Consider the following 13,088-nt stretch of genomic DNA (forward strand, 5'->3'; position numbering starts at 1 on the left):
TGAAAGCATACTGCTGCAGCTGTAAGTTCACGTGATTCAGGAATCTGAGTAACTTCAACTAAGGAGGTGCCAGACAAAGCCTATGCCATAGGCTGGACCTTGGGGTCAGGTCCTAACTGGACAGTCACATTTCTAATTAGCGAGGCCTCGTACGAGGTTGAACACTGGGGACACTCAGACCAATACTTGCATATGATTGCCCAGTGCACATATGGTGCTGGTTAAACTGCAACCATGCTGCAGTCACATGGTTGTAATGTCTAGAATGCTGTGTGAGCACCTGATGGAGTTCCTCAAAGTTAAGTTTCTCAGGCTACTGGAGAGCTTCAAAATTTTCATGATTTCATACTAACCCACACTGTTGGACAACAACAAGGTGGCCTTATTATCTGGATCAACTATATGCATCCCTGAGTGCAGCAAGAACTGGTGCAGGTACTACTTATACCTTCCCACAGACGCCATAATGGAGCGATTCTGCATTCTGTTTGAGCAGTTCTTACAATTGCCCCTTCTACATCTTTTATTGCTGTGCCTGGAGGCACAACTGCCCCTACTGGCATTGCAAAAATGTGGGGTTCATAGTGACCACAAATTAACACCATGAAAAAGAAGAATACTGTCACAGATGTAGGAAAATCCTAAATTGCCACTTTTATATCTGCAAAGGACATGACGATGCCACGAACCATCATTATCGGCACAAATCTAACTATACTAGCCAACAGTTGCATTACTACAAAGCTTGGGAGCTGAACCCTGGATGAGGAAAAGAAGCTTGCTGTGCAAGTCTATCTGTGTGAGAGTTGTGAGTCTGAACACTGTGTAGAGATGAGCACAAAGACAAACATGAAACATGACAAGCACGAGCAACTGAAAAACTAAGCACACAGAAACTGAACATGGCACAAGGTGAAAGTCTGGCCCAAGATAGTTAAAACCTGCATAACAACTGACAGTCCTGGTCTATTGCCACCAACAGGCAAACAACTGGGTCAGTGGTTCTGCCCATATAGTGCTTTATGTGCCATCTGTGACAGCTTGCCACACTATTCTTCCATAAGACCCATGCCATCTCATCTGCGTCCATACTGATATCAGCTGGTGGGGATACTAAAGAGAGAGAAATGGGTATGTAACTCAAATTTGTTTGTGTGGCCATCCTCTGCAGCAAGCACAGAAATATTTGTTTTCTAAATAAAAACTGCCTTTCTTTGCTGCACTGTAATTTATTTCTCCCAGATGCATTTTGCCTTTTTTTACTCTATGGCAGCTTGAGTGAGATCTAGAATGATACAGTTTTGTTTTTATGTTGTTATTTTTAGATTAGAAAACAATTCACATTATGTTTTTATGTAAATAATTAATTACTTACAGTTCTACATGTTTTTGGTTGGCATCTGCATTTCCTCTTATCTGGTCTGGAGGTCACACCACCACTTTATTTACATAACATAAGCTCATTTTTATATTCCAAACTTTTTCCTTCACACTATTCATCCTGTTTACCCTTAGTTTTGTGTCGCACTATTACTCTTCTGCCAATAGTTATAGACATTCATTTGAAAACTGTGCTTTTAAAGATGTAAATATTGTGAGCTCATTATGTGTTTCATCCTGTTTGCTTTGTTTACCTACATGTTGTCAACTGAAGTATATACTGAAAACTAACGTCAATGATCAGCTGCTTTTTATCTATTATTGTAAAAAATAAATTGTTTGGCATGTGGACTTGGTCATTAAACAGGGTTTTCTTTTCTGCTTTGGTTTTCTATATGTGGTAATTTTCTTGCAGGGTTAGGAGGTGTTTTTTATTGTTGATTCTAATTATTTTCATGTCTTTGTGATTATGTTCTCTTAGGTGTTCTGCAAATGTAGAGTGGTTTGTCTCATACTTCCAGGCTCTCATCTGTTCTTTGTATCTGACATCAAACGTTCTGCATGTTTGTAGCTGCCACCACAACTGCTACACTCCTCTGATTTAGTATAGAAAGCAAGTATTCCAACATACCAGTATCAGAAACAATACAAATCATAGATAACAACCTGAAAACTTATATCAACTCCCTGATGAACAGATTAATGAAATTCTCACATTGATAGAGCTCCTAACAGAACAAAATTACTTCCAATTCAATAATGAATTTTATGTACAGACAGATGAATTAACAATGGGGGTCCACAGTTTCAGCAGCCTTGGCAAATATTTTTGTAAACTACTTAGAACAGATAATTTTCACCAAAACAATAGCAAAGCAATACAACATATTATATTGGCTCAGGTGTATGGATGACACCCTTTGCTTAATAGACATACTACAAACAAAAATTGAAAAACTATATACTGACATGAAAAATGTACATAAAAATATAAAGTTTACCATTGAAAGAGACAGAACAACCAAATTAACTTTCTGGGTATAACAATCAAAGAACAGAATAATAATCATATGTTTGAAATTTACCATAAACCCACAGCAACTGATATTAGCATTCCCCAGTCCTCGAACCACGCACACTCACAAAAGCAAACAGCACTTCAACACATGCTCATAGACTCAACACAGTGCCACTCACCAAAGAAAACTATTAAAAAGAACCTGAAATAACAGGGTGTATATGATCCGGGAGATCCGGGAAAAACCCGGGAACTTTTTCATCCGGGAGAAACCTGGGAATTGTTTAGAATTCCGGGAATTTTTCATTGTTTTCAGTTAAATTTTTGTAATTTTGACTGATAAGAACCAATACTCCAACAAAGGATATTACTGTATCCCATAACTGCAGAATAATACTGCAGCAACAAAACATAAATGGTGGGGGGGGGGGGGGGGAAGAAGAAAATAAAACTTAAGTTGCAAAGGAAATGCACCGATACAACAATAAAACAGTGCTCATACAAGCGTCTGCCAGCAGCAAAGTGTTTCAAAGGCTTTAGGAAGACTATGCAATGCTTTATAACAATAAATTGCCTCTGATGAGTGTGATGTGACAACTGTTTAAATTAGATTTGTTTAAGCAGTTGCGGGTGGGCTCTTGCACATGCACAGTTGACTCGCGTATGAGTAGTACCTTCTCCTGCTTCTGGTTTCAGAAGTGTGACTGGGCGCCACTACTTAGTATTGCCCCGATTGGGAAATATAGTAAATCTGGGGCTGATGCACAGAGCAGTCTGAGTTGTGGTGGGGAGGTGGATTGTCTCCAGGTGACCTCTGTTTATGTTCAGTGATTTTGTTGTTTCCTCTTCATTTATTGCTGTCACGTTAAATGATAACAAAACGGATCATTGTGGCCGGGAGCTATCAAATGAATTAAAATACGTTCGCATAATTACGGAAGACTAAAATGTGTTATTAGTTTCAGATTTTATTTCCACCTTTCTGACAGTCAAGCATTAATCGCCTTATAGAGCAATGAAGTGTTTAATTTCACACTATTGGCTAGTTTCAACTGTTCATTGCATTTCAAGTGCACATATGGCATTATGTCATAATAAAAAACCAAACATACGAATGTTCATTTTAAGCCAAATTATGCATTTTAGGATGGTTCACAAAATTCTGACACTCCTGAAGTATCCTCTAATGCCTTGTTCCTTTTATGACATATTGTAAGATCTTTTAATGTTTTACACATATGGACATAATGGGCTTCCTGCGTCATCGTAGCTGCACAAGCACAGTGACGTCTGTTATCTGGCGCTCTCTTGCAGCAGCTCAAATGAACCTATTTCTAACGGGTTGTGGGAAAATATTATGAATGGTGGTTTGAAAAGCGTTACATTCAAAGTAGATTTCCTTTTACACAAGATGAACTATGTGCGATAATGTACAATGAATTTCTTAAAGCACAAAGCATTTGACTCTCATTTAAAAATCAACTCTCAAAGGATGACCATTTAGAAGAATTTCGAGCCTAGAAGATCAGAATTTTGAGCCCAGAAGATCAGACATTTACGTCGTTATTAAAAATTTTACTGGCACATTTGTGTGACGTATCTTAAAGTGTAACATGTGCAAAAAAGATCAACATTATATGTGGAATCTTCGCTTCTCTTCCAGCTTATTAATCTTCGAGACTAATATTATATGAGAATACCATGTATATTAATTTAAACCATTAACTTTTCTTATTTGTATGTTCACGCTACTTAAGAGTGATCTTGCTATTAGCTGACTACATCACGTGTCCTATGCTGTCATAAGCTGGTGAGATCATGTGACATGAGCTATGACTGGTTTACAAAAGTGCATCACAATCTCGATTTCAATGCTTCGGAAAGTGACATGCAGTGTTTGGCGGAATTCAAATTTATACCTTTGTAATACAAAAATATGCAGCGTACATGTTGCTGCACGTCAAAGGTCTTTCAAAACGTGTTCTTCCCCCCTGAATTTTGTTTTCTAAATTGCCAGGAAATTCTACGTCAGTATATAAAATCATAAACATTCAAAAGGATTAATGAGTTTTACAGTGCTGAGGAAGAGTATATTGTCACTTAACGCTGAAAAAGTATATTTTCACCTGGGAGAAAGTGTATTTTTAATCGGGAAATCTGGGAAAAATCTTGGACATTTTTTCCTTGTCCATGTATACACCCTGAATAATAATGCACAACAGTAACAAAATGAATAATAACAAAATGAAAAGTAAAATAAAAGCAAAGAGCACCAAACTACAGACAACAACAAAACAGAACCAAACACAAACACTCAGTACCATAACAACTACACAGAATAATCAGAAAAATACAAAAGGCAACACAATGACATACAAACACAAACTCACACATAAAATCACCAACATTTTTAAAAGACAGGGAATAAACATAGCATACACAACAGACAATTCTATGCAATAATACACCCCAAAACTGACAAAAACATAGACATATATCAGAAAGTAGTTATATATCAACAACAGTGTAACACTTGTGATGTCAGATACATAGGACAAACAGGCAGAACATTTGATGATAGGTACAAAGAACACATGAGATCCTGGAAGTATGGAACAAACCACTCCACATTTGAAAAACATCCAAGAGAACATAATCACAAACCAACCACTAGAGAAAAAGGCATGAAAATAATTATAGTCAACAATAAAAAATACCTCCTAACCCTGCAAGAAAATTACCCCATACAGAAAACCAAACCAGAAAACAAAATCCTATTGAATGATCAAATACACGTGCCAAACAATTTATTGTTTATAGTAATTGAAAAATAATAGAATAACATTCCAAAAGAGGCTTATAATAATAATAATAATAACAATAATAATACCACCCAATACCTTTCCACTTACTTGTCCATTAATCCCTCCACAGGACATTTATATAAAAACTTAAAATCAGCTGATCACCAAAGCTTTCAACCACTCTACACACACACACACACACACACACACACACACACACACACACACACACACACACACACACACACACACAGAAAGATATAAACATACATCAAAACAAAACTGCATCATTCTAGATCCCACTGAAGATGCCTTAGAGTAAAAAAAGGTGAAACATGCCTGGGAGAAATAAATTACAGTGCAACAAGAAAAGATGGTTTTTATTTACAAAATGGATATTTAACTGTTAAAGATGACCACAGCTCAGTGGCCTTGTGCACTGTACAGCTATGCCAAAGGTAGTGTCTTGTTGGTGGTGCACTGCAAGTGATATGAATGTGTCTCTGTTAATGTTTAGACATCTGGTGGACATGTTGCATACATTCCAGTGTGTTGTCTTCCTTTATGTAGATACCACAGATCACTTGGAATGCCATTGGTGTGTGACAACCATCATTGACGTTCTGAGTGGCAGAAAAAGTGTTCTTCCGTAAGTCACATTCAGACCTCTTCTACATTGTTCACCACAAGCACAATAGATGTCACCATGATGATTATAGTTTGACAACTTCATGTTATTTGTACTCCACCAAGAATATTCTATTAGCTTTTTTAAAATGTCATTTGTTTCCCTGATTTATTCAAGAATCTGACATCTACATCTGACAGTAATTTCAAATTTATACCTTCATAATACGAAAATATGCAGCATACATGTTGCTGCACATCAAAGGTCTTTCAAAACGTGTTCTTCCCCCCTGAGTTTCGTTTTCTAAATTGCCAGGAAATTCTATGTCAGTATATAAAATCATAAACATTCAAAGGATTAATGAGTTTTACAGTGCCGAGGAACAGTATACTGTCACTTAACACTGGAAACGTGTATTTTCACCCGGGAGAAAGTGTATTTTTAACCGGGAAATCTGGGAAAAATCTGGGAATTTTTTTTCCTTGTCCACGTATACACCCTGAATAATAATGCACAATAGTAACATAGTCACAAGGCTCAACAACAAAATGAAAAGTAAAATAAAAGCAAAAAGCACCAAACTACAGACAACAACAAAACAGAACCAAACACAAACACTCAGTACCATAACAACTACACAGAATAATCAGAAAAATACAAAAGAAAACACAATGATATACAAACACAAACTCACACATAAAATCACCAACATATTCAAAAGACAGGGAATAAACATAGCATACACAACAGACAATTCTATGCAATAATACACCCCAAAACTGACAAAAACATAGACATATACCAGAAAGTAGTTATATATCAACAACAGTGTAGCACTTGTGATCTCAGATACATAGGACAAACAGGCAGAACATTTGATGATAGGTACAAAGAACACATGAGATCCTGGAAGTATGGGACAAACCACTCCATCTGACATCTCTTCTTCTCGTATATCATTATGTAACAACCAAAAGGGAAAGGTGTTTGTGTTACAGTGAATTTTCTGCATAAAAATTTTTCAGTAATGCATTTTTTAATTGCTTACCAATCATTTCTATGTTGTGTGTTTGTATTTTTCAATGTATCTGTTCATTTTGTTATTATGCTTTACTTTTTTCTTTCAGATGAATGATATTTTAACATTGCGTTCTGAAGTAAAACACCTGAGTGCAATTGCTCATCAGCTGGAACCATATGTAAAATCCCTAGCAACAGCAGAATGCATAGGGCCTCAAGGAAGCACAGATCGTGTACAGCCAAGTGGCCCTGAATCTGGAACACAAGAAACATCACATCATCAACTGCAGTCTCTACTTGAACATATCAATATGTTACAGATGGATGCAGCTAACTCGTAAATATATATATTTCATTTCACCATTTCTTCCTTTTTAGATTTGTGTTATATCATGTGAGGGTTCTTTCATTAAAAGAAAAAAAAGAAAAAGAAAGAAAGAAGGAAGGAATAGAATAATAAGGACGGGGTTTGGCTGGAAAAAAATGCATGAGCATAAGAAATTATTACAATGCAGTTTGCAAAACAAAACTGGAATTTATTCTTTTATTATTGGGTATTGTATCAAATAAACTGATCAAAAAATTAGCACCTCATGATATATGGTTTCATAGGTTTGGCTTTTTTGGAAACCTCTTTCTCAATATCCTTTTGGCCACAGGAAATCACTACACGAAGTCACCTATGTAATTGAGGCAATAATGAAGCTGAATTCTCAGTTGAGAAGTGCTTACTGTGTCTCAAATCCATTGACATGCTTCGAAGGGTCATTTCAAGCTTATACTATATGTGCACTGTGATTTTCAGTTGATGGCAAGAAGGTTAGTCAGCAGGTAGAGTTGCTGATAGGCTTACACTGCAACGATGCTATGAAAGTTAGCTGCTGTCATTAGACATAAAACATTAAAGATTTACCCCATAGTCGGCACCCACAGACAACAACACCAGCTGATAACACTACTTACTAATTGTGGCTTGTATGTACCCTATGCAAAATGCAACAGAACAGCGCACTATCATTTTGGAAGCAGCTGGGAAGGCTGTGATGACCCATATAGCATACAACTGTTGCCACCTGATCAATTTGGCTTCTATGCATCCATTAACAATGTGATGAATTGGACTTCTAAGTATCCAGTAAAAATAACAATACAGACTGCTGAGCAGCAAGGTTTACAAAGAAGTTGGGAAAAGGAAACCAGGATAATAATTTTGTGTGGCTCAATGGTCTGCGCAAGCCTTTCAATCAGATTCCACTTTGGCAACTTCTGTGCCCCTGTAATCACACTGGGGAAAGAGGACCTACAGTTTCAAGTGGAATTCAAACCACATGTCATTCCTGATTAATTTTACAGCATTTAAAAGTGAAGACAGACTGAAAATTTTTCATGGTTTGAGCGATCACTTTACAGTTAGACCTATGGGCCGAAAGGAAACCAGGATCATGGTATCTGTTTCTCTTTGCCAGTAACTACCTGATGATGATCATAGAAGACTGTGGAAGCAGCCATGTACCACTGGTCCATGTTTCATACCTGCAGGCCGTTGAGTTCAGCACAGAGGTGGGGCAACCATTATCATGTACATCTACATCTGCATGTGAATACATACTCCAGAAGCAATCATATGGTGCATGGCAAAGGGTAGCTTGAACCACTACTAGTCATTTCCTCTCCTGTTTTACTCACAAGCAGAGCAAGGGAAAAGTGACTCTCTATATTTCTCTGTACAACCCCTAATTTATCATATCTTATCTTCGTTGTCCTCTTGCTAAGTGTATGTTGGCAGCAGTAGAATAGTTCTGCCATCAGATTCAGATGCTGGTTCTGTAAATTTTTTCAATAGTGTTCCACAAAAAGAGAGTTGTCTACCCTCCAGTGATTCTCATTTGAGTTTACAAAGCATCTCTGCAATACTCATGTAATGATTGAATCTACCGGTAACAAGTTTAGCAGCTTGCTTCAGAATTACTTCAGTGCCATCCATTAATCCAACATAATGGGACTCCAAAACACTCTAGCAGTAGTCAAGAATGGCTCGTACTAGTGTTCCATACACATTCTGCTTTACAGATGAATTACACTTCCGTAAAATTTGTCCAGTAAACTGAAGTCAACCATTTACCTTCTCTAATACAATCCTTACATAGTCATTCCATTTCATGTTGTTTCGCAATGTTGCACATAGATATTTAATCGATGTGTGTGTGTCAAGCAGCACACTACTGATGCTGTATTCGAACATTATGGGATTGCTTTTCCCACTCATCTGCATTAACTTACATTTTTGTACATTTAGAGCAAGTTTCAATCTGTCACACCAACTAGAAATTTTGTCTAAGTCATATTGTGTATTGTTAGAGTCACTCAAAGATGACACCTTCCTGTACACCACAGAATCATCAGCAAACAGCCATAAATCATTATTCATCCTGTCCATCAGATCATTTATGTAACAATATAATCAAAAGGATCATTGCTACTCACCATCTAGTGGAGATGCTGAGACGCAGAAAGGCACACCAAAAAGACTGTCAGAAAGGCAGCTTCAGCCAACAAGGCCTATGTCAAAAATAGACAACATACACACACGAACACACTCACACTCGCACAGGCATAACTCACACACACATGACCACAGTCTCTGGCAGCTGGAGCCAGACTGCAAGCAGCAGCACATTATGAGAGAAGCAACCAGGTAAGGGTAAGGAGGAGGCTGGGATGGAGAGGGGTAGGGATAGTTGGGTAGGGGTGGGGGTGGTAAAGTACTGCTGGGAGCATGCAGGGATGAGGTGGAGAGTGGGGCAGCTAGGTGTAGTCGGGAGATTAGACCGAATGGGAGTGGGGGGAAGAGGGCGGGGACTGGGTGTGTTGATGGAATAGAGAGCTGTGTAGTGCTGGAATGGGAACAGGTAAGGGGCCAGATGGGTAAGAACAGTGACTAATGAAGGTTGAGACCAGGAGGGTTATGGGAGAGCTCCCACCTGTGCAATTCAGAAAAGCTGGTGTTGATGGGAAGGATTCAGATGGCACAGGCTATAAAGCAGTCATTGAAATGGATGATGTCATGTTGGGCAGCATGCTCAGCGACAGGGTGGTCCAGTTGTTTCTTGGCCACAGTTTGTTGTGGCCATTCATGCTTGCAGATAGCTTCTGGGTTGTCATGCCCACATAGAATGCAGCACATTAGTTGCAGCTTAGGCTGTAGATCATATGACTGGTTCCACAGGTAGCCCTGCCTTTAATGGGATAGGTGATGTTTGTGACAGGACTGGGATAGGTGGTGATGGGAGGATTTATGGGACATGTCTTGCATCTATGTCTATGACAGGGATATGAACAATGAAGCAAGAGATTGGGAGCAGGGGTTGTGTAGGGATGGATGAGGATATTGTTCAGATCCAGTGGGTGGTGGAATACCACTGTGGGAGGAGTGGGAAGAATAGTGGGTAGGACATTTCTCATTTCATGGCATGACGAGAGGTAGTTGAAACCCTGGCGGAGAATGTAATTCAGTTGCTCCAGTCCTGGATGGCACTCAGTCACAACGGGAAAGCTCCTCTGTGGCTGGACTGTGGGGCTTTGGGAGGTGTTGCATGACTGGAAAGATAAGGCACAGGAGATCTGCTTTGTACAAGGTGAGGTGAGGAGGGTAATTACGATCTGTAAAGGCCTCAGTGAGACACTCGGCATATTTCAAGAGGGACTACTCGTTACTACAGATGCGACGGCCATGGGTGGCTAAGCTGTATGAAAGGGACTTCTTGGTATGGAACAGGTGGTAGCTGTCAGAGTGGACATATGGCTGGTGGTTGGTAGGTTTGATATGGTGAGAGGTACTGATACAGCCATCTTTGAGATGGAGGTCAATGTCGACAGAGGTGGCTTAATGGGCTGGGTAAGAGCAGGCAAAGCAAATAGGGGAGAAGATGTTGAGGTTCTGGAGGAATATGGATAGGGTGTCCTCACCCTTGATCCAGATCACAAAGATGTCGTCAATGAATCTGACTAGGTGAGGGGTTTGGGATTCTGGGTGTTTAGGAAGGATTCCCCTAGATGGCCCATGAATAGGTTGGCATAGCATGGTGCCATGCGGGTGCCCATAGCTGTACCATGGAGTTGTTCATAGGTAATGTTTTCAAAGGAGAAGTATTGTTGCTGAGGATATAGTTGGTCACAGTGCCTAGGAAGGAAGTGGTTGGTTTGGAATCTGTCAGGCATTGAGAAAGGTAGTGTTCAAGAGTGGTAAGGCCATGGTCTTTAAGGTGTTAGTGTAAAGAGAGGTGCCATCAATAGTGATGAGTAGGGTACCTTGTGATAAAGACACAGGAACTGTGGAGAGTCGGTGGAGGAAATAGTTGGTATCTTTTATGTAGGAGGTTAGGTTGTGGGTAATTGACTGAAGGTGTTAATCTACAAGATCAGACATTCTCTCAGTGGAGTGGGGGAGGGGGGGTGGCACAGTAACCAACCACAATGGGGCATCCTGGGTGGTTGGGTTTATGGACTTTAGGAATCATGTAGAAGGTAGGAGTGCATGGAATGTTAGGGGCAAGGAGAGAGATGGACTCTGGGGAGAAGCTCTGGGATATGCATAAGGATTTGAGGAGAGACTGGAGATCCTGCTGGATTTATGGAATGGGGCCACTGTCACATCGTTTGTTGTTGTTTGTTGTTGTGGTCTTCAGTCTTGAGACTGGTTTGATGCAGCTCTCCATGCTACTCTATCCTGTGCAAGCTTCTTCATCTCCCAGTACCTACTGCAACCTACATCCTTCTGAATCTGCTTAGTGTATTGATCTCTTGGTCTCCCTCTACGATTTTTACCCTCCACGCTGCCCTCCAATGCTAAATTTGTGATCCCTCGATGCCTCAGAACATGTCCTACCAACCGATCCCTTCTTCTAGTCAAGTTGTGCCACAAACTTCTCTTTTCCCCAATCCTATTCAATTCCTCCTCATTAGTTATGTGATCTACCCACCTTATCTTCAGCATTCTTCTGTAGCACCACATTTCGAAAGCTTCTATTCTCTTCTTGTCCAAACTAGTTATCGTCCATGTCTCACTTCCATACATGGCTACACTCCATACAAATACTTTCAGAAACGACTTCCTGACACCTAAATCTATATTCAATGTTAACAAATTTCTCTTCTTCAGAAATGCTATCCTTGCCATTGCCAGTCTACATTTTATATCCTCTCTACTTCGACCATCATCGGTTATTTTACTCCCTAAATAGCAAAACTCCTTTACTACTTTAAGTGTCTCATTTCCTAATCTAATTCCCTCAGCATCACCCGACTTAATTTGACTACATTCCATTATCCTCGTTTTGCTTTTGTTGATGTTCATCTTATATCCTCCTTTCAAGACACTGTCCATTCCGTTCAACTGCTCTTCCAAGTCCTTTGCTGTCTCTGACAGAATTACAATGTCATCGGCGAACCTCAAAGTTTTTACTTCTTCTCCATGAATTTTAATACCTACTCCAAATTTTTCTTTTGTTTCCTTTACTGCTTGCTCAATATACAGATTGAATAACAACGGGGAGAGGCTACAACCCTGTCTCACTCCTTTCCCTACCACTGCTTCCCTTTCATGCCCCTCAACTCTTATAACTGCCATCTGGTTTCTGTACAAATTGTAAATAGCCTTTCGCTCCCTGTATTTTACCCCTGCCACCTTCAGAATTTGAAAGAGAGTATTCCAGTCAACATTGTCAAAAGCTTTCTCTAAGTCTACAAATGCTAGAAATGTAGGTTTGCCTTTTCTTAATCTTTCTTCCAAGATAAGTCGTAAGGTCAGTATTGCCTCACGTGTTCCAACATTTCTACGGAATCGTTTGTAGATGGATGAATCTGACAGGTGGCGGAGTCCTCCTACCAGGTAACGCTTGTGGTTCAAAACCACAGTGGTGGAGCCTTTGTCAGCAGGTAGGATTATAACGTCAAGACCAGTTTTTAGGTGGTGGATTGCGAATCTTTCTGTGGATGTAAGGTTAGTTTGCATGTTGAGGGATTAGGGGAATGATGGTGAGGCAAGGTTCGAGGTTAAGAAATTCTGGAAAGTTAACAGCACCAGCATCCTCCTTACCCCCACCCAGTTGCCTCTCCCATAATGCCCTGCTGCTCCCAGTCAGACTCTAGCTGCCAGAGACTGCAGTCATGTGTGTGAGTTGTATTTGCGTGAGTGTGTGTATGTTGTCTACTCTTGACATAGGCCTTGTTGGTCAAAAGC

At 39.7% G+C, this 13,088-nt stretch overlaps 1 protein-coding gene across 2 annotated transcripts in view; it reads left to right on the plus strand.

Moving 5' to 3' along the window:
• The window catches only part of LOC126183774 (uncharacterized), a 485,018-nt gene that overhangs the window by 344,130 nt on the left and 127,800 nt on the right, over positions 1-13,088 (plus strand). For both annotated transcript variants that reach the window (XM_049926010.1, XM_049926009.1), the window contains one exon: positions 6,958-7,187. In XM_049926010.1, the coding sequence (XP_049781967.1) occupies positions 6,958-7,187 (230 nt within the window). The remainder of the gene's footprint in view (positions 1-6,957; positions 7,188-13,088) is intronic.

The sequence above is a fragment of the Schistocerca cancellata genome, chromosome 4 (assembly GCF_023864275.1).
Source record: "Schistocerca cancellata isolate TAMUIC-IGC-003103 chromosome 4, iqSchCanc2.1, whole genome shotgun sequence".
Classification (NCBI taxonomy): domain Eukaryota; kingdom Metazoa; phylum Arthropoda; class Insecta; order Orthoptera; family Acrididae; genus Schistocerca; species Schistocerca cancellata.